At 54.4% G+C, this 21275-nt stretch overlaps 9 protein-coding genes across 16 annotated transcripts; 5 read left to right on the top strand and 4 right to left on the bottom strand.

Moving 5' to 3' along the window:
* Positions 1–13: 13 nt before the first annotated feature.
* On the top strand, positions 14–4956 carry KVP17_004374 (uncharacterized protein; the record flags this gene model as incomplete). 4 transcript variants are annotated; one of them, XM_068522506.1, is made up of 4 exons in its annotated part: positions 14–139; positions 167–529; positions 558–4621; positions 4650–4956. In XM_068522506.1, the coding sequence occupies 4 exons, from the start codon at positions 14–16 to the stop codon at positions 4954–4956; spliced, it is 4860 nt and encodes a 1619-aa protein (XP_068373176.1). The 4 variants fall into 4 exon arrangements, with proteins under 4 accessions (XP_068373176.1, XP_068373177.1, XP_068373174.1 ...); XM_068522507.1 differs by lacking the exon at positions 4650–4956 and having other exon boundaries at positions 14–607; XM_068522504.1 differs by lacking the exons at positions 14–139; positions 167–529; positions 4650–4956 and having other exon boundaries at positions 615–4625.
* A 42-nt stretch (positions 4957–4998) lies between these two features.
* KVP17_004381 (uncharacterized protein) lies at positions 4999–5514 on the bottom strand (the record flags this gene model as incomplete). Its single annotated transcript, XM_068522518.1, has 1 exon — positions 4999–5514. The coding sequence occupies one exon, from the start codon at positions 5512–5514 to the stop codon at positions 4999–5001; it is 516 nt and encodes a 171-aa protein (XP_068373187.1).
* Positions 5515–6517: 1003 nt separating this feature from the next.
* KVP17_004390 (uncharacterized protein) lies at positions 6518–7381 on the top strand (the record flags this gene model as incomplete). The annotated part of the gene is made up of 1 exon (XM_068522534.1): positions 6518–7381. One exon carries the CDS (start codon positions 6518–6520, stop codon positions 7379–7381), a length of 864 nt encoding a protein of 287 aa, XP_068373201.1.
* Positions 7382–7592: 211 nt separating this feature from the next.
* On the top strand, positions 7593–12310 carry KVP17_004384 (uncharacterized protein; the record flags this gene model as incomplete). 3 transcript variants are annotated; one of them, XM_068522522.1, is made up of 3 exons in its annotated part: positions 7593–9527; positions 9556–11328; positions 11357–12310. In XM_068522522.1, 3 exons carry the CDS (start codon positions 7593–7595, stop codon positions 12308–12310), a joined length of 4662 nt encoding a protein of 1553 aa, XP_068373191.1. The 3 variants fall into 3 exon arrangements, with proteins under 3 accessions (XP_068373191.1, XP_068373190.1, XP_068373192.1); XM_068522523.1 differs by lacking the exon at positions 7593–9527 and having other exon boundaries at positions 9706–11328; XM_068522521.1 differs by lacking the exon at positions 11357–12310 and having other exon boundaries at positions 7593–9641.
* Positions 12311–12342: 32 nt separating this feature from the next.
* Positions 12343–12849, top strand: KVP17_004370 (uncharacterized protein; the record flags this gene model as incomplete). The annotated part of the gene is made up of 1 exon (XM_068522498.1): positions 12343–12849. The coding sequence occupies one exon, from the start codon at positions 12343–12345 to the stop codon at positions 12847–12849; it is 507 nt and encodes a 168-aa protein (XP_068373168.1).
* A 7-nt stretch (positions 12850–12856) lies between these two features.
* KVP17_004377 (uncharacterized protein) lies at positions 12857–13798 on the bottom strand (the record flags this gene model as incomplete). Its single annotated transcript, XM_068522511.1, has 1 exon — positions 12857–13798. One exon carries the CDS (start codon positions 13796–13798, stop codon positions 12857–12859), a length of 942 nt encoding a protein of 313 aa, XP_068373181.1.
* A 54-nt stretch (positions 13799–13852) lies between these two features.
* KVP17_004380 (uncharacterized protein) lies at positions 13853–14830 on the bottom strand (the record flags this gene model as incomplete). The annotated part of the gene is made up of 1 exon (XM_068522517.1): positions 13853–14830. The coding sequence occupies one exon, from the start codon at positions 14828–14830 to the stop codon at positions 13853–13855; it is 978 nt and encodes a 325-aa protein (XP_068373186.1).
* Positions 14831–14889: 59 nt separating this feature from the next.
* Positions 14890–17704, bottom strand: KVP17_004373 (uncharacterized protein; the record flags this gene model as incomplete). 3 transcript variants are annotated; one of them, XM_068522502.1, is made up of 3 exons in its annotated part: positions 14890–16310; positions 16401–16601; positions 16630–17704. In XM_068522502.1, 3 exons carry the CDS (start codon positions 17702–17704, stop codon positions 14890–14892), a joined length of 2697 nt encoding a protein of 898 aa, XP_068373172.1. The 3 variants fall into 3 exon arrangements, with proteins under 3 accessions (XP_068373172.1, XP_068373171.1, XP_068373173.1); XM_068522501.1 differs by lacking the exon at positions 16630–17704 and having other exon boundaries at positions 16401–16593; XM_068522503.1 differs by lacking the exons at positions 14890–16310; positions 16401–16601 and having other exon boundaries at positions 16613–17704.
* An 818-nt stretch (positions 17705–18522) lies between these two features.
* KVP17_004389 (uncharacterized protein) lies at positions 18523–19005 on the top strand (the record flags this gene model as incomplete). Its single annotated transcript, XM_068522531.1, has 1 exon — positions 18523–19005. One exon carries the CDS (start codon positions 18523–18525, stop codon positions 19003–19005), a length of 483 nt encoding a protein of 160 aa, XP_068373200.1.
* Positions 19006–21275: the final 2270 nt, after the last annotated feature.

Raw genomic sequence — 21275 nt, 5'->3', positions numbered from 1 at the left:
CGTGAAAAGCGGCATGACGGACGCCTTTCGGTCACTTTTGAAGGAGCAGGTCCCAGAGCGGTTCGAGGCAGCAGTTGTCGACAAAGTTGAGTTCGGAATACTCTCTGCTGAGGAGATGGCTCGGATGGCCGACGTTAGAGTGAGAGACAGGGGTGCAACGAATCAGATACTGAATCGGGAGTTTTACATACCCATGACAGGCGTGCCGGTGCCGAACGGATTGCTAGACACACGGCTTGGGGCCCGAAGAGGGGAGACATGCCCCACCTGCAAGCAAGGGGTGGAAGAGTGCAGCGGTCATTGGGGGTTCCTGGGCCTCTCTCATCCCGTATTTCACACAGGGTACTTCAAGCATCTTGTAAACATCCTCTACTGTGTCTGCAAGTCGTGCTCCAAACTACTCCTTGACGAGGAACAGAAGGCGCGATTCCTCCGGCTGAACCGATCTCTGGGTAACGACCGCATCCGAAAACGTGTCGTCTACAAACAGGTGGTAGATAAGTGCAAGAAGGCTGGCCACTGCTACCATGTGAGATCTGGGTTGGCTCATGATGCAGTGTGGTGCCCCGCAAGGCACTATCAAACGTGTGCAAAAGCCGCAACTTGAGAACTTTATGAAGCTGTTCCACACACCCAAAGTCAAGGACGCATCAGGTCGCACGACCATCCGCACTGACGATCTCGACCCTGTTTATGTGTCGGGACTCCTAAAGAGGATCGAACCGGCTGACTGCGAACTTCTGGGCATCACCCAGCCCCATAAGCTGCTGGTGCACGCCTTACCAGTACCACCCTCATGCGTTCGGCCTACTGTCATGCTGCCAACATCAGGCACCAACGAAGACGACCTTACCTGCATCCTCGGCGAAATCGCCGACCTCAACATCATAATGGGTCAGCAGGTAGGAGCTGGCGCCCAGCCCCACCAATTCCTAGGGAACTGGGAGTTCCTGCAACTGCAATGCAGCCGTTACATAAACAGCGACGCTCCGGGCATTGCTCAGTTGCTGCAACAGAAGGGCAACAAAGTCGGTCGCGGTATCTGTCAACGACTGAAGGGCAAAGAAGGGCGATTTCGTGGAAACCTTTCTGGAAAACGAGTGGATTTCAGCGGACGCACAGTTATAAGCCCCGACCCCAACTGCCCTGTGGACTGTCTGATAGTTCCTGAATTCCAGGCAAAGCGGCTGACTTTTCCAGAAATCGTCTCTCCGCATAATATATCCGCTCTCCGATCGGCAGTACTTCGCGGCGTTGACGATTGGCCTGGGGCGTCGAACGTCTTCAAGAAAGATGGTACGAAGTCTTCGCTGAAGTTTGCGAACAGACGTCATCTGGCAGACGGTCTGCAGGTTGGTGATACGGTAGAACGGCACCTCAAGGACGGGGACGTGGTGTTGTTCAACCGGCAACCCTCGCTGCACCGTATGTCAATTATGGCGCACAAGGCCATCGTTCGGCCGTGGCGTACACTGCGCTTCAACGAGTGCGTCTGCAATCCGTATAACGCAGACTTCGACGGCGATGAAATGAACTGCCATGTCCCTCAGACCCAAGAGGCGAGGGCGGAAGCTCTGCTTCTCATGGGTGTTACCAACAACCTCGTGACCCCTAAGAACGGCGAGCCACTCGTTGCCGCTACACAGGACTTCCTGTCGGGAACGTATATGTTGACTCACAAGGATGTGTTCTTCACTCGAGATAACTTCTGTCAAACGATTGCGCATTTCACTGATGGCCTAATGCACATTGACCTGCCTCCACCAACAATCATCAAGCCGGTTGAGCTATGGACGGGAAAGCAGGTCTTCAACGTTCTCCTGCGACCAAACCGAAGGTCTCACGTCATCCTTAATTTTGGACTCAAAGAGCGTGAGTTTCGAGCCCCGACAGACGAGCCACCGTTCATGTGCCTCCGAGATGGCTACATCTTATTTCGCGACTCTGAGCTTGTCTGTGGCACCATTGGCAAAAAGACCATAGGAGGGGGCTCAAAGGAAGGCCTTTTCTACCACCTCATTAGGGACAACACAGCGAAGGCCGCTGCACTCATAATGGGTCGCATCGCTCAGCTTGCTGCGCGCTGGTTCCATAACCGAGGTATGACCATTGGCATCGATGACGTGACTCCTTCCCCGGTGATCCAGAAGGAGAAGAAACGGATAATAGAAGAAGGACTCGAAAAAGTTGCACGGGTCGTCGAGAGTTATCACAACAAGACATTAGCTCCGCATCCTGGCTGCACACTAGAGCAGACACGTGAGGCCCAGGAGAAGGGTATCCTCGACGATCTCAGAATGGCCTGCGGTAACATGTGCAACCGACAGCTGCACCCGCTGAACAAGCCGGTGATTATGCTTATGAGCGGAGCGAAGGGCGCCGTTATCAACATAGCCCAAATGGTGGCTTTGGTTGGGCAGCAAAACGTCGGCGGACAGCGGATTCGGCAGCACTTCGTGAACCGCACCTTACCTCATTTCGTGCAAGGCTCAGTGTCACCTCGGTCGATGGGGTTCGTCGCGAATAGCTTTTTTACCGGTCTGGACCCTGATGAATTCTTCTTCCACACTATGTCGGGCAGGGAAGGGTTGGTGGACACTGCAGTGAAGACAGCCGACACGGGGTACATGCAACGACGGTTGATGAAATGTTTGGAGGACCTCTGCCTGCGATACGACCGCACCGTCCGAATGTCAGACGGCCAGATAGTGCAATTCGTTTACGGCGACGACGGACTCAACCCCGTCATGCTGGAAAACTTAAAGGATGGGCCACTAGTTCCCATCAAGGTGCTGTCCCACGTCAGGTCCTTCACGCGGGCGGGCTGGCATCCCGACAGCCCCTTGACCTTGGAACCGTGCTGGATGCCGGATCAACAGCGTCGGAACCATCACGCTGTGTGCGTGCTGCCGCCTGCAGCGGGAGACGTCGACTTAATCCGCACCAGAGTCGAGGAGCTCATCCACAACTTTGACTCGCGGGACCTCGGCCAGCCGAGTCCGACCCATGCGGGGCACTTCTCCCGCGATGTCAAGCAGAAACTACTGTGTCTGAAGGCCATGGATCGTATGAGAGATCTGTCTGTACTGGATTCCAAATGCTCCGAAGTGCAGATGGCACTGCAGGTGCGTTGTTCCATCGAGGCGCATGTAGCGGTGCATGAATGGCTCCCAGCGGGAAAAAGAAACTTGCCTCTGTTACCGTTTGAGATTCGGGAATGGTGCGAGTTCCTCATTCAGAGATGTGCTGAGGTGCTTCCCAGTCAGATTGTGCAGCATCAGGAGTTAGCCCGTTCCGAGCCACCGACACACCAAGCGCAGACGAAGCACCTTCGAGTCTTCATGAACGACCTGCGAGATTTCGTAGACGGTCTGGTACAAAGAGCAGGCACCGAACGCGAGAGTCTCGGCGAGATGCCGGCGGTATCGCCGGAGCAGTACGAGGAGGCCATCCGTAGTATGGCGGTTCTAGCTGCCCTCGATTCTTCTTCGGAGTTGGAGATGACTCAGAAGGCTACCCAGCTCCGGTTCCAGCTCCTGAAAAACGAGCAGATGGTGATGTCGCAGGTTTATGGTGCCAAGATCAACGACGGTCATCTCGTGCCTGCAGATGCCAACTGCGACTATCCCCCCTTCATGGAGTCGTTGCGTCAAGTTGGGGTGGAACCCCATCTCGTAGATTTCGAAGTGAAAACTTCGCTAAAGGACATGTTCGTCGCCACTGCAAACGGCGAGAATCATATCACGCCTCGACAATTGCTACGGTTCCTGTCACTCGCATGGAAAAAGTACTCCCGTGCCGTGATGGAGCCTGGAGAAGCCGCAGGCGCCATTGGGGCACAGTCAATCGGAGAACCTGGCACTCAGATGACCTTGAAGACTTTCCACTTTGCCGGAGTTGCCAGTATGAACGTAACATTGGGTGTGCCCCGTATCAAGGAGATTATCAACGCAAGCTCAAACATCGATACGCCCATTGTGGATTGTTGCCTGACCAAAACTGACGACTACGAATTCGCTTTAAGTGTGAAGGGATCTCTGGAGAGCACAAAGCTCAGCAGCGTCTGCGAGTACCTTAAGGAGGTTTACAGCCCCAATGGCTGCTGGCTCAGCATAAAGTTATGCTCTCGTTCAATCCACGACCGTCGATTACAACTGGACGCCAAGGCCGTGAGGGGGTCCATACTGGCCCATGGAGCCATCTCCAAGATCCACCTCAAGGAGCAGCATGTCGAGGCGGTTGACGACTATAAGCTTATAGTGCGTCCCCCAGACATGAACTCTTTGTTCTTCCAGATGCAACAATTGCGTATGGGCATCGGTGAAGTCTCAGTTGCCGGTATTCCCTCGGTGAAGAGAGGTGTGGTGAAGCACAACGAGACACCAAATGGCACCGAGTATAGTATCGCGGTCGAAGGTACAGGGCTAAGTCGGATCATGAGCGCCCATGGAGTGAGGGGAGAGCTCACCCGGTCTAACAACGTAATGGAGGTGAAGGATGTACTGGGCGTGGAGGCCAGTCGGAGGGTTATCATTGAAGAAATCAAGAAGTGCATGGACGCCTACAATATGGATATCGATTGTCGGCACATGCAACTGCTCGGAGACGTCATGACGTTCAGGTGAGTCAAACAGGTAGACAGAATGCAGGGGTGCTGTGCTGGGTATCAGTCGCTTCGGCTTGCAAAAGATGGCGTCATCGACTCTGATGCTGGCTTCCTTCGAAGAGACGAACGAGCATCTCTTCGAATCGGCGGTGCATCAAAAGGTGGACGATCTGAAAGGTGTCTCCGAGTGCATCATCATGGGTAAGCACGTATCGATCGGCACTGGGAGTTTTGAAGTGCTGTCAAGACCACCTCAAGGGCTGTTGGAGGCCAATCGCCAGTGCAAGCGCAGCGGCCGACTCTGGGGATCAAGAGCTAAGAACACGTTACTCGCGAAGTACACTGTTTGACAAGGACAAAAACAGCTTTCATGCCGTCTATGCGGACGCTAGTCAGGAAATCTCGACAGTCAGCGGTCTGGAGGTGCACCAGGTGGTAGAGAACTCTTCTGAAGCACCCAACTGGGTCAGCAATCTGGAAGCAGAGTAGCCCCGGCTATAGATTTCCACCGGTCTACTCCCCGCTATTCGGGCACTCACATAACTCTCAAGGTGGTGAAGAGGTGGGAACCAGGCACCCAGCTGCGAAAGCGGCAGGAACACCACACCAGCGACGTCAGGCTGCCAGCTGCCGTCCGCTCGATGCAGCACATCAGCTCTCAGCAGAGCTGTTGCCATGGGCGATAATTTCTCGGAGAGACATCCGAGATGAAGGTACTGCCCTGAAGCCGTGACCAGGGCGCCCTCGGCGTTGACTTCAGAAACAAGCATAGCCACAGGTTCCACTGGTCGAAGCCAACGAGCGGCAAACACCGCTACGCGGGGACCGCATAGCAACGCGCTGATAAGCAGAACTCCAATCGAGTACGCCAATGTAAGCCTCTTCATTGTATTCAGAAAAATTGACATTTCTAAGTTCATGATCTTATCTCCGCCTCTGTCGAGGTATTTGCCGTTAGATCAGTCAATTATCGCCAGCATCACCGCTGCCTCCTCGAATGAACGCCCAGCCGCCGAGGCACGACACTTTCGCATCCTCCGCATTGAAGAAGAGCTTCCAAACGGATATGTCGCCACTACTACCGCGCGCCCTCTACCGCCAACGAAATCACGTGTGCAGTCTACAACTTCCTCCAAAAACTACACACCAACTACCACTCGTACTACATCATCCAGGAATGACCGCCCCCCAATCGGTGTGAAGCCGAGTCCTGCTAAAATAGAGGCGCGTTTGACATCCACCGCTGGAACAACCGCTGGCAAGAGGGTCCCACCCTCTGCCCCCGATCGCACTATGTCGCGAGTGACCAATCGCACTGGAATGCCAGCAGTGACCACAAACGAGGTTGCTGCCGATTCTGAAGGCGCGACTACTGTAATTACATCTGCAACCACCCATGCTACGATTTCTGTCAATGATGCCGAAGCTACCCCTGAAGCAGTCTCTGAGAACCCTCCTCAAATCACAAGGAAACGAAGCGGAATTCAGCGAAGACGGTTGGTGACTCGCACTCGCCCTACCGGAATTCTTCGTTACGTCTCGAGGCAAGGGGCCAGCGACGTGCCCCAAACTCTCGATTCGCCCCCGGTGTGGGTTTATCCAAAGACGAGGCAAGAGGCCAGCGACGTGCCCCTAGCTCCCAATTCACGCCCGGCCAGCCGCACGTCGACCCTCTCTGCAGGTTCCACCCTCTCTAATAGTTCCACCCTCTCTGAAGGTTCCACCCTCTCTGAAGGTCCCACCCTCTCTGATAGTTCCAATCTAAGCGACTCGTCGTCCCCCTCTACGAGTTCCAATCTGAGCGACATGTTCACTAGTGGCTCTACAGAGGATGTGACAAGACGCAGCACCTCAGGCTTCAGCAGAACTCGTCCACTGTCTCGAAGTATGGTGTGCGTTACCTCGACAATCATGTCAGCCGAGCCACAACGTTCTGGGTCTGACAGCAAGTTGTTTACTGAGCCGCCTACCCTGCCCAGTATCTCTTCTGCGGAGACGCTGACGAGGTCTGTGCTGAAGCCGGCTCTGACGAGCTACTTACGAGGATGGAAGCGGGTGGTTGGCAAAAAGGTTAAAGTTCCGGAGGGGTGTGTTGGGCTGAAGTCTCTTTTTCGTGGCAACATCCCTCTGGACAGGTTTCTGCTCGTTATACTCCTTCACCTAGTATTGCAACAAGAGAGGTGCTGTGGCAGACCTCTGAGTTTGGAGGCGTCACGTGCGCATAACAACAACATAGGGCTGGCATTTGCCAAAATGAAACTGTCTGACAACTCCCCCCCCGAAGTTATGTCTTCCTTAGAAGATACGCCTTCCGACGATAAGATATGGAATCTGGATCAGACCCTGTGGAGCTTTGCGGTGGACTTCCTGTCTTGCATGAAGGTGGACATCGTCTCTATGTTGCACCGACGTCTCTGTCCACATGATTTCCCGAAGACCGGAGCGGTTGCGGTCTACTTGTTTGGGGAAGCCTTGAAGAAGATGACTCCGAAGGAGCGTGCTACGGCTGTTGACGACGTAGTCCAGCATGCTGTGCGTCCAGAGCTTGTCAACGACGCTACGGATCTGCGACGTCTGCGCTGGTTGTTGACTCTCTGTCTGAATCCTGACCCTGAACAGAGATCCAAAGCTGTCATTGATGAGGTTCTTCGCGCCACTGAACCTTGCGACGACAAAGTCGCAACGAAACGCAAGTCCTTCCGAGGGTCCATCAAATCTTCCGTCGCGTTTTCCCAACAGAAAAGTTCGCCTCGGTTTCGTTTCTTCAGATTATAATTGTATGCATGACAGAAGTATTTTGATCGATTGTAATTGCATACGTGACAGAAATATTATGAGTATTGATTGGTCAATGGTGATCGTTGGGTTCGTTTCTGCTGCGGGTCTCCTATTTTTGCTGGGTGAGTGAATGGGCAACACCAGACGTAGGTACTTTGTTTCCAGACGTGTGAAGCGAAATGCATGTGCAAAAACTAATTTTATTAAAATGGGTCGTCGTGACTCGTTCCTCACACGCAGATGCCGTGTATTTTCAAGACAGGAAGAGAACTTATTGGCCATGGATCAGCTCGTGTGGGTGAAGGACAGACAACACTTTCGCCCCGCGAGGATCGTAGGGAAACAAAAGGAGGCGTGGCTTGTGGCGGACGACGAAGGATTACGCAATAACTACGTGGTGGACTCTGCCTCTCTTATGTTTCGCGAGGCTGGAGTGGCATATTCCAACGCTACGGAGCTAACGTATCTGAACCCCCCAAATCTTCTCGATGTCATTCGCAGACGCTTTCTGAAAGCCCAATGTGGAGAAGACGAAGGGGCAATATACACCAACGTTGGCTGGGTGCTCGTTTGTGTAAATCCTTGGAAGGCAGTGGACCTGTACACGGACGAGTGGGTCAGAAAGTACGTTGGGAGGCCTCGAACTGCTGTACCTCCTCACGCCTTCGCTGTGGCTGACTACGCGTACCATCGGATGATATCCGAGGGGCTCAGCCAATCGATAGTCATCACTGGAGAGTCTGGCTCTGGGAAAACGGAGACCTCCAAACATGTTCTGAAGTACCTCTCAGCCGTGAGTGATAGACGGCATGGAGATAAGAAGGAGGGTATAGAACATCGAGTGCTCCAGTCGAACCCCTTGCTCGAGGCTTTTGGCAACGCCTCAACTGTCAGGAACAGGAACAGTTCTCGCTTCGGTAAGCTCATGCTGCTACACTTCCAACCCCAAGGCCGTATGATCAGCTCCTCAATAGAAACCTTCTTGCTTGCAAAAAGTCGCGTTGTTGACGTGCCTGAAGACGAGAAGAACTACCACATCTTCTACTCCCTTTGCAGCGGCTTGCCCGACCATCTCAAGAAGGAGTGGGGCTTGATGAACGCCGGTGACTTCCCGAGTCTACGGCGCCACGAGACCGAACCCATGTTCTCACTGGAATCGATCAACGAAGCTTTCGCTAGCCTGCAGTTCGACGACGAGTTGGTTATCAGAATTTACAGGACGCTGGCTGCCGTGCTTCACCTTTGCGCTGTGAAGTTCGATTCGGATCGCAAGGGGTATAGCGTCATTCGGGACCCTGACCACATCGTCAAGGCAGCGCAGCTATTAGGTCTGGCCCAGGAGAATCGAACGGCGTTCGTTGACGTATTTTTGAAGAGGCAGGTGCACACTGAAATCTGTCCTCTCCAGCCGCACCAAAGTCGTGCCCGCCGCGACTCTACTGTCAAGTCCATCTACGACCTCACGTTCAAAGGAATGGTACAGTACATCAACAGTGAGTCCCTAGCCTTTGAGGAGCCTGATGGAGACTCCTTAACCATCGGTGTGCTTGACGTATTCGGCTTCGAAAACCTGGAGCCTCATAGTCACAACAGTTTCGAGCAGCTGTGCATCAATTTCACAAACGAGCTCTTGCAGCAGTACTTCCTCAATTCGCTTCTGTGGAAGGAAAGGGCTCTCTACGTCGAGGAGAAGATTGCGGTGCCGGAGATATCTTTGGACGACGCACCGCCCGTGCACGAAGCATTCATGGCCAAAGGAGGGCTGTTCCAAACGCTGGACGACTGGACCTTCCACCACGTGATGCCGGGGCATGGGGACAAGGACGTCAGATTTTGTTCTACAGTTCATGCGGACGTAGCCCCCAAGACCAACCACCGCGTCGTGCTCAAGGATAGGATGAACAAAAACACCGTCTTCACAGTCAGCCATTTCGCCGGCGATGTAAAGTACACGGCGGCAGGATTTGTGGGACGCAACGGAGATCTTTACATGCCCGCTGAGGTACGGCAAATCGTGGAATCCGGATGTGACAACGACAGTTTGCTGGGAAATTCGTTGTTGGTGTTGGAGGATCAGACCTTCGGATCCAGGGAGAACCGCGCTTCCTCCAAGCAAACTAACAGCCGCGTTTTCTTGACTCAGGTGTGGTGCTCATTGTATATCAATTCAGCTTTCGGAGTTGATACGCATCTTGCAGTCAACCTCTCCACATTTCATTCGGTGTATCAAGCCAAACGACAGTCAGTCCGCCACTGACGTGGACCTTCCCCGCATAACGCAGCAGCTGATCTCGGGAGGACTGATAGACGTTCTCCTGTTCATGAAGAAAGGCTATCCGTGCCAGCTGCAGATCCGGGACCTGTATGAGAAGTACCACAAACTCCTACCCACCGACTTGGCTTGCCGAATGACCCCTAGAGACTTCTGCGCCGCCATGGTGGACTATTTGAACCTCCCCGCGGAAGACGTCGCCTATGGCATTTCTCGGATCTTTTTCCGGTTCGCGGTGTTGGAGCAGCTCAGCAAAGTCGCCTCGCTATCCCCTGAAGATTCAGAAGTCATGGTAGCAAACATGGTGGACTACTTGAAGCGTCGTAAGCGACTGAGGGCGTTTGCAGTGCTGAAATGTGTGGTGCTGCTCGACATTTCCTTCCGGAAGCGTCGAGCCGCCGTCGTGATCGCGAGGAGTCTCAAGGCCTACGCCAAGCGTCGGGTTTTCCAACGTCTTCGGAAGGCCGCCGTTACTATCCAGCGCCATGTCCGAGGCCGCGCTCAGAGAATCCGTCTACGTCGGGCTTCAGTCGCAGCTACCATAATTCAGGCTCACGCTCGCGGGTACATGACTAGGGTGTCGTACGTCGGCCTGCGTCGGCTATCCAGATCGTTCACCTGTGTGAAGCGCCTGTGGCGTGGTCGGAAAATTCGCCGGCTCTACATTCGCCGTCGCGATGGTGTCCGATACCTTGTAGCGTTCTTGGAGGCGTACGCGGAGCGATTAAGGTTGGAAGCTCTTCGGTCGCAAGCCGAAACGCAGAGACGGGACGACGAGGCTCGCCGATTGAGCGAAACGAGAAGACTTGATGATGCCCGAGAACTTGAGGAGGAACGACGACGGCGGAGTGAGGCAAGGAGGGCAAGCGAAGCGAGGAGATTCAATGAGGCTCGCGAACTAGAGGAGAAGGAACGAAGGAGGGCAAGCGAAGCGAGGAGACTCAATGAGGCTCGCGAACTAGAGGAGAAGGAGCGGAGTGCAAGGAAGGCCAGTGAATCTCGGACGGAGTTCGATTCAATGAAGGCTGACGAGGCGATCGAGAGCATCCTCGCGGAAGGCCTTGAGATCGAACGGCGTATGACGGCCGAAACCCGACAAATGCGAGAGTCCATGCTCAACATTCTCGCTTCGCCAGATGATTTGGATCAGCAAATCGCCTGTCATGCCGAAGCGAATACACGCTTCAGGGTGGATGCTAGCCGACGGCAGTCCTACGCCCATATCCGGTTGCAGCAGTCGCGGCGGCAGGAGCTAGGGTTGCTGACATTCAGACAGCTGCTCAAATGTCGCGCTGCAGAATTCATAGCTCGGCAGTGCCAGCTGCATCTCAATCGTCGTCCCCTCGTGGAGACCTTCCGTACTCCAGCGCGGCGTCGCCGCATGTCGGACCCCTTCCAAGAGCCCAGTCCGATCGTCAAGCAGTTGTCTAGCGTCAAACGTCGTCATGGCGACGACTCCTTAGTTATGGCGGAATGGACGCCTCAACGCGCCGTGAAAGAGAACAAGCTGAAGCAATTGGAAGAACAGATTGAGAACCTTTCCCAGCGAAACGAAACTCTTTGTGCTGAGAAAGCTAGCATCCAAGCCGACTTCAACAAGCTGCAGCACATCAAGAACGCAGTGCAGACAGAGATCGAGCAGCTTGAGAAGCGGCTTGAACACACTCGCAAAGTAGGAGGTGGTGGTTCCTCTCACACAGTCCGAGCTGACTGCCTTAGAGGCAGAAGCCGCGCGGAAGCGCGAAGAAGTGGCCGAAATCGGGCAGCGGACGCGCGAGCTCGAGGTTCGAGCAGAGAAGAAGCAGGCGGAACTGGTCCGTATGGAACACCGCAGAAAGTCTGTAGGCACGGAACTGCGTGAACTCGAAGCTAAGCGGCTTGAGATCGACCAAGTTATCCGGAATCTGGAGGCTCGACGGGAGGTGGAGCAGGGCCTAAGACCCAGTTGCGTGTCAGTTGGAAGAAGCTCTGGCCTTGAAGTGAACATTCATTCCTTCAACAGTCCTGGTCCATTTCAAAGGACCAGCATTTTCGGCGACCTCGCCGGAGTTCGACTGAGCAATGCCAACAACACACACGCAGAGGCCGACTCCCCCATTCTAGTGTTCACCGAATCGGCTCACCAGTCGCCTATCAGTGCAGCTGCCCACTACCGTCGTACAGACCTGTCAGCGAAACTTCCTCTTGAGGCTGAGTCGCAGGAGAACGTCTGGATGCCAAGCACTACGGGAAGCCTGTACAAGCGTTTCGGTGAAGCGCCCCGTCCGCAGAAAACCTTCGTAAACGCCCCTGTCTCTAGGGGAAGGGCCCTTTCTGTCCGGCGCGATGCTCCGGCCAACCCGCCTCGCCGGCGAAGCATCAGCCGATCCGTAACCAGCCACCCAAGGCAGAACAGTATCTCAAGACGCGACAGTCGTGAGCGCTTGCGCAGCAGCAGCCGCTGTCGAATAGGGGAGGACTACCCTGGTAAACGCGGCGACAGGACCCCGATTGGCCACATTGGTGGCGACAGAGCGCCGCCAAGGTTTCAGACTCCCGTGCCGCTTCCCCGTGCGCCCTCTCTTGCTAGCACTCCCAGCAAGATTCGCACTCAACCCAAAGACGCCCGATTTAAGTCGCGTATACGAGCCCCTTCTGTGACCAGACGAACATAGGTGCATTTTCATAAATTTGAACTTGGGATCTCATGATCGCCACTCCCCTCCATTCGCTGCGACCGAAGAGCGACTTGCTCAAGTCTCTGTATTTCTACACCGGCGCCACCCCCGACGTGAGCGTCTCGTTAACCGTAAACCCGCCGCCAGTCCAACTCCAGCAGCCTATGATGCTCCAGCAGCCTGTGATGGTCCAGCAGCCTGTGATGGTCCAGCAGCCTGTTGTGGCCCAGCAGCCTGTGGGCTCCGGAGCGGCAGCCGTGGCCGGCAATGCTTTCGCCATGGCGGGTCAATGGCCTGCAAACCAAGCGCCGTGGCCTGTGAGCCCGCAGCATCAACCTCGTGGTCGAAACCTCAACACCTCGGAAGTCATTCACGCGGCGTACAGAGACCACAAAGAGCAAGAACGTATTCGCCGCCGGTTCAACAGAAGTTACGTTCACAGACTTCGTCGACAGATGTCTTTATTGATGCAGGAAACAGAAGATATGGCCAATGAACAGGATGATGTGATGGACTGGCTGGTCGGCCTTTCATGAATGAATATCAACACTTCTTGGTCTCGTCCGATCTCCCAGCGGTTGACAACGATTTTAGTTGTTTACAGTATCGTTCCAGTTCCATTGGTCCTACTCCCGTAATCACCGAAATGTACCGTCGTGTCCTCTGGAGCACAGCGGCTTGTCTTTCGACACCGCGGAGCGCTTTGCTTAGAGCCAGCCACGCGCTCGTGGCCGCCAGGACCGCTCGCTCGCGATGCAGTAATTCCTGCGTCTGTGGATACGCCTTCACCGCTTGGGTAATGAGCGAGTAAGCGGTGCATCTGACTTGCGCCAGCACTTCCTCGTCGTCTTCGTTCATCGCGGCCATGTGCTGTGCGGTGTCAAGCGAGCACGCGTTCACAAAGATGTAACCTCGTTTCACCCATTCCACCTCGAGCTTTAGGAGGACCGCGCAGTCCTCGTCCGTGACTGGCAACAGCAGGCACTCCCCAGTGGCCCTGCACGTCATGTCGCTGATGTCGACGAAATCGTTATAAGCCTCCTCGAGCTTGCACGCCTGCCTCCAGGCCAACAGCGCGCAGAGCCGCACCCTACGCCACAAATCCTTGGGCTCCAGCGTTGGGTTGTCCACCAACACAAATGCATATACGATTCGCAGCAGCCACTCCGTGGCCGCCACCGGTGTGGTGTAGAACGACAACCCGCCTTCATCGCCAAACTGCCAAAACTGCTCCACGCACCGAGCTATCATGAGTTGTGCCGTCCGCGTCGTGAGCGAGTCCGGAAATCGCACGGCGGCCAGTCCTGCCCGCCGCTCCACGTAAGCGCGAATGGCAGCATTGGTGAATCGTCGCTGCGTTCGGCAGCAGGTCGGTGCCGCCTTCTTCTCTGTCTGTTTTGCTATTAAAGCCCGAGGCCTGTCGTTCTTGTAGATTCGACTGAAGAGACTGGTAATCGTGGCCACCAGAGCATTCAACTTTACCATTCGAATGACCAATTTTTTTCGTGATCTACAATCTATTTTTAGGGAAACTTTTCGTTAACTGTGTTTTTCCAAATGTGCTGACCAATGGTTGCACAGCGTTTGACCGCCGTTTGTTAGGTCAAAGCCCGGAAATCGGAGCGTGAAGTCCTCTTTCCACGCTTGCTGCATATGAGGGCATCGCAAGTTCAAATGTCTCAGACGCACTGGTAGCCAAGGCACCGGTGGTAGTGACTTACAGGTGAGATTCAGCTGGCTGAGTGCAGGTGGCAGCGTTCCGATAGCGATCTCCGCGTCCAACGTTGACCCGTTGCGACCGTCTTTCTGCACGTGCACTGCACTGAGGGTGCGAAGCCCAGAAGGGATGCTTGGCGTGTGACCCAAATGGACTACACATTCCAGAGCGAGCTCCATCAAGTCTGGTGGCCAAGCCTCCAAATCCACGACACAGAAGTAGCACTCAAGGAACCGCAGGCGTTGGGGTAACCAGCGAATTGTCAGAGAGCTTCGGGGGCCCTGGTGGGCGCCGATGTTCAGCGACCGCAGAGTCACAGGTAGCGTGTCTGTGACCAGGTCGAAGCTCTCTTCTAGAGGGAGATATAAATCAAGTCTCGTGAGTGCAGGTAAGTCGGCCAATCTAAAACGTGTTGGAGTGCAGTGAAGTTCTGTGAGGTAGTTTGGCAGGCCTTCGAGGCAGCCAGCTTCCTCACTGAGACTAACACTCTTGAGAGTTGGATGAGATTTAGGTAACCAACGGAAGTCTGTGCATTTCCATACGTCAAGACGCTCCACACCTAGCGGAATTGGTGTGGACAGGTCTTGGATCGCCATACACTTGCAGAGGGCTCTCTTCGCAACAGGTACCCTATCTAGGGATTCTCGGTATTGGAAGCAGGGAAGGCCCTTGCAGGACTCGTGGACAGCTTTGCAGGTCAATCTAAGCTGGCGCATCTGGCAGCAGAAATCGCTCTGCGGCGAGCCTTCGAAAAACCGCATGACGCGCTCAAGCTGTGCTGGACTCAACGCCTCAAGCATACAGTCAAAAATGATGAATACGGACTAATGAAAGCACTGTTGAAGCTGTTAGCATATCGTCACCTGTGTCTGCGGCCTTGTCGGTGGCGCCGTTCAATTTGTTCTTTGCGCTGGATGTAGAGGCGGTGCAGTACTGGGTCCTCCTCGTCCAGGAAGAACGTACGATGGAATCGAGTGTCGTAGCTGCCAAAAGTGGAGAGCCTGGTATAGGACCCGTCATCCGATCTGGGCCCCATGCTGTTCGGTGATTGACGGCCGAAGAGTAGGGCAGGAGATAAGCTCCCCCCTCTCAATGGGGACGCGGGCTGAGTGAGGCTGTGAACGGGAGGCGATAGTGGCGGTCGTTCAGGAGTGACCGGCTCCGTCACGCTGGCAGTCGGTGTCCTTTGTTGTAGGGGAGTCGACTTCTCAGACGACTTCTTATTCCTCTTTCGTTTCCGCCGGCGGCTACTGTCGCCCCGCCTGGTCACAACATTACCAGCTGTTTCAGAGGCTTCAAGATGCGAGAGTGAGCCTGCAGTGGTGGTCGCCGTGTTCAGGGGGTCGTCATATCCTTCGCGTGGATCGGTATCGGAAGGCACATCCAACTCCATAACCTCGCACCCAATACGGTCCGCTGTTGTCAAGGCACCACTTGCAAGGACGACCGCTTCATGTGCGGCGAGTTCAATATGCGATGAATCGGTGACCGTTCCCTGTTTGATGGCCGCTTCAGTGACCGCAGCTTTGGCTGCCTGTTGGTCGGTAGTTGACGTCTGCCGGATCTCAGCTTGAGCGATACCTGCTTCTCGATTGATAATTGATGTCTGTCTGACGTCATCTTGATGAATCAGATCGATAGCTGCTTCTGGATGGGCAATTGGCGTCTGTCTGACGTCATCTTCACAAATCGAATAGACAGCTGCTTCTCGATCGGCAATTGGCGTCTGTCTGGAGTCATCTTCACAAATCGAATAGACAGCTGCTTCTCGATCGTGGGACTCCTTGACGTCATCCTGAGCGGGCTCTCCGATAGGAGCTCGTCGAGCCATTACCTGAACTATGGGTGCCCGCTGCCCTAATCCACAAGTGCGGCCAGCGGATCTGCAAGTCCTGACAGGGGCCACCTCATCATCGACATTTGACTGCTCTGCCGCCTCCGGGGAGCTTACGAACCCACATCGATCTGACTGCACATTTTCTGTCGGAAGTGTGACAGGAGATATGTCCTCAGCAGCAGTCACTCGGCCGCTGTGCGAGTGTAACATGCGGGCTGCATTACGCCTACCGTCAAGCAGCATGTGCTTGATGCGGGCGTCGCGCTCGCCGGCTTGTTGCGAGGACATCCGGCTCATGAGGCGACGAGGTGGTTTGTGCTTCAAGCCTGGGGCGGCGCTCCAGAGCTTATCTTGGAGGGGCTGGTCCACCTCAGGAAGTGGGCCGCAGGGGAGAGAATGCTTCTTGTTGGCGAAGGACCGGACTATCTTGCGACAATTTCGCACTGAAATCAATAAGAATTTAATTTGACTAAAAAATAATAATAGTAATTGAATAGAAAAAAAAGGATAACCAGGATAAAAGGATAACCTACCTGCCTTGAGCTTCGGGTCAACTGGTTTGACGTAGACGATATTATTAAGCTTCGTGGGGTCATTCTTGTCGATGCAGCGGTCCAAAGATCCCGAACACAAGACTTGGCCGTCCACGAGATACTTAAGTTCCAAAAGTCCTTCCATCCGGGGAATCACAGTTTGGTACTTGCGCCTGAGAGGGCAGTACTTCATTAGAATGCCTGGGTGACGGTTACTCGGGCGCCTTACGCCGCGTCCAGGGCGGGTTCGTGAAGGAACCAACGATTTCCACCACTCGCCCAACCACGTCGTGCTCCCAGAACAGAACAGTGTTCTCTGTGTCTTCGTCGAAAATTCTGCGAGTAACATAACCTCTACGGAAGGCCTGTATTTTGCATGCGCAATAGTGGCGGGCCGCCTGCACTGTCTGGGCCAGGTGCTCCTTCACGGTTTCGTCATGGGCCATGCAGTCCCTCCAAGCCTGCTGCACCTTAATGGCTGCCCGGTGGCGGGCTCTAGTGACCAGGATCGTGGCCTTTTGGACGAACGCCCGGTCGGCCTTCTTGGCAGTATGCCACTGGGTCTGTATGTGCTGCGAGGCGCTACGGGCATCTTGCAGGTAGCGACTGAATGTAAGCAGTATGAACCTTCGCTTGCGCGCCAAGAGCACTCTTACGGCCTTCTGAATGGTAACAGCGGCCATGTCGACTCGCAAACACCCTAACAGATCTGTGGAGCTGTCCAGTGGGTCGAACGGACGCCGTGAGGCTGGGGCGTACTTTGCGGTGATCTTTGCGTGGTCTTCGGGCTCCTCGCCGTCTAAACTGAACATGGCGAATGTCCTCGTCGTGGACTCGAGCAGGGCGCGGCGCCGAGACTCCGCCTTCCTCTGTTTGAAAACTCGGCCCTCAGGCGTCACACGCCGGCTTGCGGAGCTGTTCCAAATCCGAGAAAGTTCCGAGGGGGGGAGTAGGCGCTGGGCAAGCTCCAAACGAGTCTGTGCGTCGTCTGGAGACAGGCCGAATTCGCCAAAACGGCGATGAATGACAGACATCAGCTGATTAGAGCCAGCAGAGTGAAAAAGAGACGTCCATCCGTACATCTTAAAGCAGGGGATTGAGCATTCGCTGGGAGATTCCTCAGGGCTCACCAACCTCATGAATGCCGCGACAGACCGTACGACGGGCGACAGTTTGAACTTTCCCGCTTGCTTGTCGACTGCTGCGCGTGACGAGGCCATCTCAATGATCTTGCGAACCCCATCATTGGAGCCTAGCAGGCCGGACCTCCACACTGGGTGGGACCAACCGAGACGGGGATCCATACAGTCAATTTCAGTCAATTTTACGCTTACGTGACACAAATGCGACGCCTTTTTGTATACCTGGCATCCGGCCACGGTAGGGAGCAGGCAATCTCCAAAGCTAGTTCTTCACACTGCCAACCTGCTAATCACTGAGAGATACGGTGTTGAGTCTCTGGAAGCCAAACTCTACTCCCATCTCAGGGAAGGACTGGTGCTGACAGGCACTGAGAGCCCAGAAGAGCAGGGCGTTTTGCTCATGGAGTTGGCTCAAGGGGAGGTGGGCGGTCCGGCGGGCTGGATGAGCAGATGATGAAGTTGATCCGTTCTGTGGACATGCAGAGCCGTCATTCCTTCCAGCAGAAACTCAACCTACCTTTCGAACTGAAGCTCCCTACGATTCACAGCACCGCCTGTTCCAGCCAAGCCGAGTGCAATCAAGTTGCGCAGGTGGGGCTTCTGTGGATCGTAGCGTAGAAATATAATTGGTGCAATGAGTTGCGAGTGCTGTGCTACTTCATCTACACCATATACGAGGCCATCATCCATGTGACTGACATTGTGTAGGGGAATGCTGTTTATGGGCATTCAGCATGTCACTCCTGTGTGGGTGTGTGTTTGTCGGGCCGCTTAAGACTTGCTTTTTGCGAATCATCCCCTACACATGCTCCATGCCCTTCCAGGTGTTAGGGAATCTTGTGCAGCTTTCGAATGCAGTGCACGAGATCATCAAAGTGTGAGCTACGGCCGGTCAGCGAAACTCAGAATCGGTTGGATTTGCCGCTCGCCCTTCATGCAACTTGTAAAGATGTGATGTTGATGAATATTGCGATTTATCTATGCAGTCCCGCAGCCGCACTGAAACCCAGACATCAATCAGCCTTCCTAGACATCGGACGTGTCTCAACACAACAGATGTCGATGGGAAGCTGCATTTCGAGTTCTCACCCCTCAGCTTGACGGTCGTGTCCGGACAAACCCCTCATCGGATTATCGATTACCCAGAACGGTTCAACCAACGATGGATGCTATTGAAGAGTGCAGACCCGTCGTCGTTCCGCTTTCTGCGGGGGATGTACCGCCGACTCGTGAGAAGGAAGCGATCTGTTGAATGGATCCGACGCTGGAAGGCGTTTACGTCTCTCGTCTGGCCTCGTATTCAGGCGAGGCACAACAGGCGGATGGCTCGCAATCTCTCCTCAGTTCTGGCATGCAAGACCTTTTTGGCTGAGCGGTACATCGTCGATCGTAACTGCTATAACTACACTAGCCTAGACGAGATGGCTGAGGAGCGACGTCGACGTAATATGCGAACGGGTTGACCGACACCATGCGCGGCATGCGTAGAGTTGAAACTGTTGCCTTTCAAGAACACAAAGCAGGGTGAAAGGTGACAGGTGAATCTACAACCCGTAAATGCCAATTTGACATGATTATCAGACGACGTCCTCTAGACCGCGGCACCCGGCGAGCCTTTTTGACCTCCTCGCTGGGTTGGACTCTGGAACAGCCCCATGGTGGGGAGTCCCACTGTGGGTGTCCGCAATCGCCGGCACCCCAGATGCAAGTTGGGTATCCGCAATCGCCGGCACCCCAGATGCAAGTTGGGTATCCGCAATCGCCGGCACCCCAGATGCAAGTTGGGTATCCGCAATCGCCGGCACCCCAGATGCAAGCTGGGTATCCGCCAAAACAGGTCCACCAGTACGCACATCTTTGTGGATGTCAGAATCAGCTCGGATACCCTTCCTATGCGCCTCAGAACGGGTACCCTATGCAACCTACAACCCAAAATGGATATCAGCCAACTCAAATCCAGCCGATATATCCACCTTGGAACGGGTTCTACCCGCAGGATCAAGTGCAGTACAACGCTCCCTCATGCGCCGCCAGCGCCCTTGTGAATAGAACAGCATCATTTGACTCTTCGGAGTCGGGTCTCAGCACAGATTGCCCCTCTCCAAGAGCGTCAAGTCCTTTCTACCCAATTTCATGTACTTCATCACCTTTGTCGGTGGATCCAAAGTTGTCGGTTCCCTCGCCAGCATCTTGCGGATCTCTTACCTCACCAACGTACGGATCTCCAACGCCTTCATCCTGTCGCCCCTCCAGCACTTCTCCCTGTACAAAGGATGACAAGCGATCCTCCATGATCAGCCTAATGGCACAGCGCATGAGGGCGAGCGGTGCAGCGCGACCCCGGACGGCACCACTGATGTCACAGAGCATAAGAATGGTGGACACCTCTCAGGGCCGCACCTCTCCTCCAGTACACGAGACTACCCCCCCACCCAGCCGGATCCAGAGAATGCCTGCGCGTTATATGTACATTCCGGCTACCGTATTGTTGTCCTCGCCACTCACTGATAACGAAACATCGGAGCATGCATGGAATCGAGTACATTTCGGCTATCCTCCTGAAAGCTGGGCCTCTGCTCTATCTCGATGCCAATTCCGCGAGACAATGGATTCTCTCACCTCAAGGGTGGCGGACCTGGATTCTGTGGAGATTACTGATGATGATGATGATAATCCTGATGGATTATCCGTTTTCTGTAAATACTACAAGCCGCCCTTGTTGGGCTGTGTTCCACCGCTCCCCAATGAAGATCCCTACCAATAAAACGACAGCCTTAGTGGTTGACTTTGACGAGATATGTAATCGTTTTCATGCTGGAGATAGTTGCAAACTTCATAAAACCGACTCCACAATAAGCAAACGGTCTTTCTCGCACCAATGTTGTTTGCACCAATGTTGTTTGCACCAATGTTCTTTGCACCAATGCGAATCTTCGATTAGTTAACATATGAATCTTCAATGAAAAGCTACCGAAAAAGCATCTAAATCACTGGTTTCTTCCGTTATGATCATCCGCAGAGCGAGTGAAACTGCAAAGACTCCTCTGATCCTCTCATCTGTCGTTTGGCCGTCATCAGAACTCTCATTGTCGGGCGCTCAACCGCCGGAAGCTGGATTTGGGTGCAACATCCAAGGAGTGGGCTCTTCCCTGCCTCCACAAGGGTACTCGATGCAGACTGCGTCTAAACCTGTCGAATCTGGCTTGGACCAGCAGCTCCTGTACACAGCACCAGCGCAACCATATTATCCTGTTCCACAGCAGTCCGACTACATGCTGCAGCAGCAACCTGGTTACGTGCAGCCGTTGGCAACAAATGTGTACGAAGCGCCCCAGCAACCTGGCTACATGCAGCAGCAACCTGGATACATGCAGCAGTCGGCAGCAAATGTTTACCAAGTACCCCAGCAGCAGCAACCTGGATACGTGCAGCAGTCGGCAATGAATGTTTACCAAGTACCCCAGCAGCAGCAACCTGGATACATTCAGCAGTCGGCAATGAATGTTTACCAAGTACCCCAGCAGTCCGACTACATGCAGCAGCAGCAACCTGGCTACATGCAGCAGTACCAAGTACCCCAGCAAGCAAGTTACTCCTTGTCCCATATGGAGCCGCCCTGCGACAGCCAGCCAACGCAATTCCAGGTGCGTTTGCTGTCCGAATCTCCCTGCGTCCTGTCGCAGGCGACACCTACCGACCAGTCCTACCAACAACCGGCAAATGCGAAGCTGGC

This window comes from the organism of the source record quoted next, assembly GCF_019968985.1.
Source record: "MAG: Porospora cf. gigantea B chromosome Unknown PgB_NODE_55_length_52151_cov_128.237, whole genome shotgun sequence".
NCBI classification, from domain to species: Eukaryota; Apicomplexa; class Conoidasida; order Eugregarinorida; family Porosporidae; genus Porospora; species Porospora cf. gigantea B.
Note: the sequence above shows the minus strand (reverse complement) of the source record. Positions and strands in the feature narration are given on the sequence as shown.